At 58.5% G+C, this 2012-nt stretch overlaps 1 protein-coding gene across 1 annotated transcript; it reads left to right on the forward strand.

Annotated features, from left to right (window-relative positions):
* TraAM80_10581 (trans-sialidase) lies at positions 1 to 1676 on the forward strand (the record flags this gene model as incomplete). Its single annotated transcript, XM_029387193.1, has 1 exon — positions 1 to 1676. A coding segment is annotated over one exon (1676 nt), but the record flags the coding sequence as incomplete, so codon positions are not given.
* Between the last annotated feature and the right edge of the window lie 336 nt (positions 1677 to 2012).

Genomic DNA, 2012 nt, shown 5'->3' on the forward strand with positions numbered 1-2012 from the left:
TCGAATGGGGTGAGACTCATGCATTGAACGATGGCTCTGTAAGCATTCCGGACTCTTTAACGCAGTTATCTGCTGGCGGAGGGTCGGGTGTTGTGCTGAGTGACGGCACGCTCGTGTTCCCCATGCAGGCCACAAAGACGGGAGGAAAGACTGTCTTGCTGGCCATGCGCTTCACCAAGTCAAAGAGGAAATGGGAGCTTTCATACAGTACGATGGCTGCAGACTGCCGGGACCCATCCATAGTGGAGTGGGATGGCCAAACACTCCTCATGATTGCTTCGTGTGGGGACGGCTACTACCACGTGTACGAGTCCGCCTCGGGTGGGAAAATCTGGTCTCAATTGGGCGTGCCAATTACCCGTGCGTGGGAAAACTCACAGAATCGTCAGGCGGGCGGCGCCCAGAGCGGCGTCACCACCGTGGAGATTGAGGGAAGGAAGGTGATGCTCCTCACCGTGCCGGTGTTAGCAGAGGAGGGGTCAGGCGCCGCAAAAGGAAAGGGTCGGCTGCGTCTTTGGCTCACTGACACTGTTCACACCGTTGACGTTGGCTCGGTGTCTCGTGAAGGGGATGACGCGGGCGCCGGCTCCCTGCTGTACGGAAGTAAGAAGAAGGAGTTGATTTTGCTGTACGAGAAGAAGACGAGTGGAGATTCGTACAGTCTTGTGACTGTGAATCTGACTGCGCAGCTGCAGCGGGTGCACGAAGTGGTGAGGACGTGGAAGGATGTGGACAACACTCTAAAAACCTGCAGTGCCAGTGGCCAAGCAAAGGGGCTGTGTGCGGGTCCCGTTCCCACAAAAGGACTGGTCGGCTTTTTGTCTGCCAAATCAACCGGGAGTGAGTGGGGGGACGAGTACTTCGGCGTGAACGCCACGGTAACTCAGGGAAAGAGACGGGTTCCCAATGGTGTAACATTCCAAGGCGCAGGAGCAGGGGCTGTGTGGCCTGTTGCCAAAGCGGGGCAGATCCAACTGTACTGCTTCGCGAAAAACAGGTTTACTCTTGCGGCGACGGTGTCGATTCACGCGTCGCCAGGAAAAGACGGCAGCTCTATTCCCTTGATGGGCGCGAAGATGATGGACGCAAACAGCACTGTGCTCTTTGGCTTGTCATACACGAGGGCAAAGAAGTGGGAGGTGACGGTCAACGGGAAGTCTCGGAATTTGTCAGCTGATGCTGGGGAGTGGGTGGATAACGCAACGTACCACGTTGCACTGTGCATGCATGACCTCAACGATTGGCATGTGTACGTTGATGGAAAGAAGATTTGTTCAAGTAACCGTGTTGGGCACTTCATGAAGAGAGGCGCGATCTCACACTTCTACGTTGGTGGCGACAGTGCGAAAGGCGCTGAGGGCAGCCACCATGTGACGGTGGCCAACGTCCTGCTGTACAACCGCCTGCTGGAAGAGGGTGAGGTCCAGACGCTCGCCGCCAGAAAAGTAACCATTCCACCGCCGGAAGCTGAAAAGCCGCCCATACCGCAGGGGACTCGGGTGGGGGGTGAGGGTGCTGCCGGCGCCCAGCCCCTGCCCGACGTTGTTACTTCCAAGAGCACCGCCGGCCCGAGGGCGAAGAGTTCAAAGGCTGACAGCTCCGTGCGTGGGTGTGGGGCTGCGGTGCTGCTGCCGCTTCTTCTGCTGGGGCTGTGGGGCGGCGTGTCGCTGGTGTGAGCGGAAGGGAGCAGCAGGGGGGAGGTGCGGCCCGCGCTGGAAACGACGTCGGCTCCTTCCCGCTCGTTAATTTCTTTGTTTTGGGAGCCCCTTTTCCTTCTTTTTTTGATTTTTGCTTTTTTTTTGCTGTGCGCACACCCTTCCGTTGGAGGGGCGGGCTCCCCGCACGATTGTTCGCTGCTCTCCGCCCCGCACACGCCGAAGAGGGCCGCCGCGCTGCAGCGATGAGGCGGCCACGAGGCGGAGCAGCAACGCCGCGCAGAATGCCGCCATGAAATGCAACTGACTGCGTGGGCATGCGGCGGACCACAATGGGGCGAAACAGACATGACTTTT

This window comes from Trypanosoma rangeli (genome assembly GCF_003719475.1).
Source record: "Trypanosoma rangeli strain AM80 chromosome Unknown Tra_15.4_contig_01066, whole genome shotgun sequence".
NCBI classification, from domain to species: Eukaryota; Euglenozoa; class Kinetoplastea; order Trypanosomatida; family Trypanosomatidae; genus Trypanosoma; species Trypanosoma rangeli.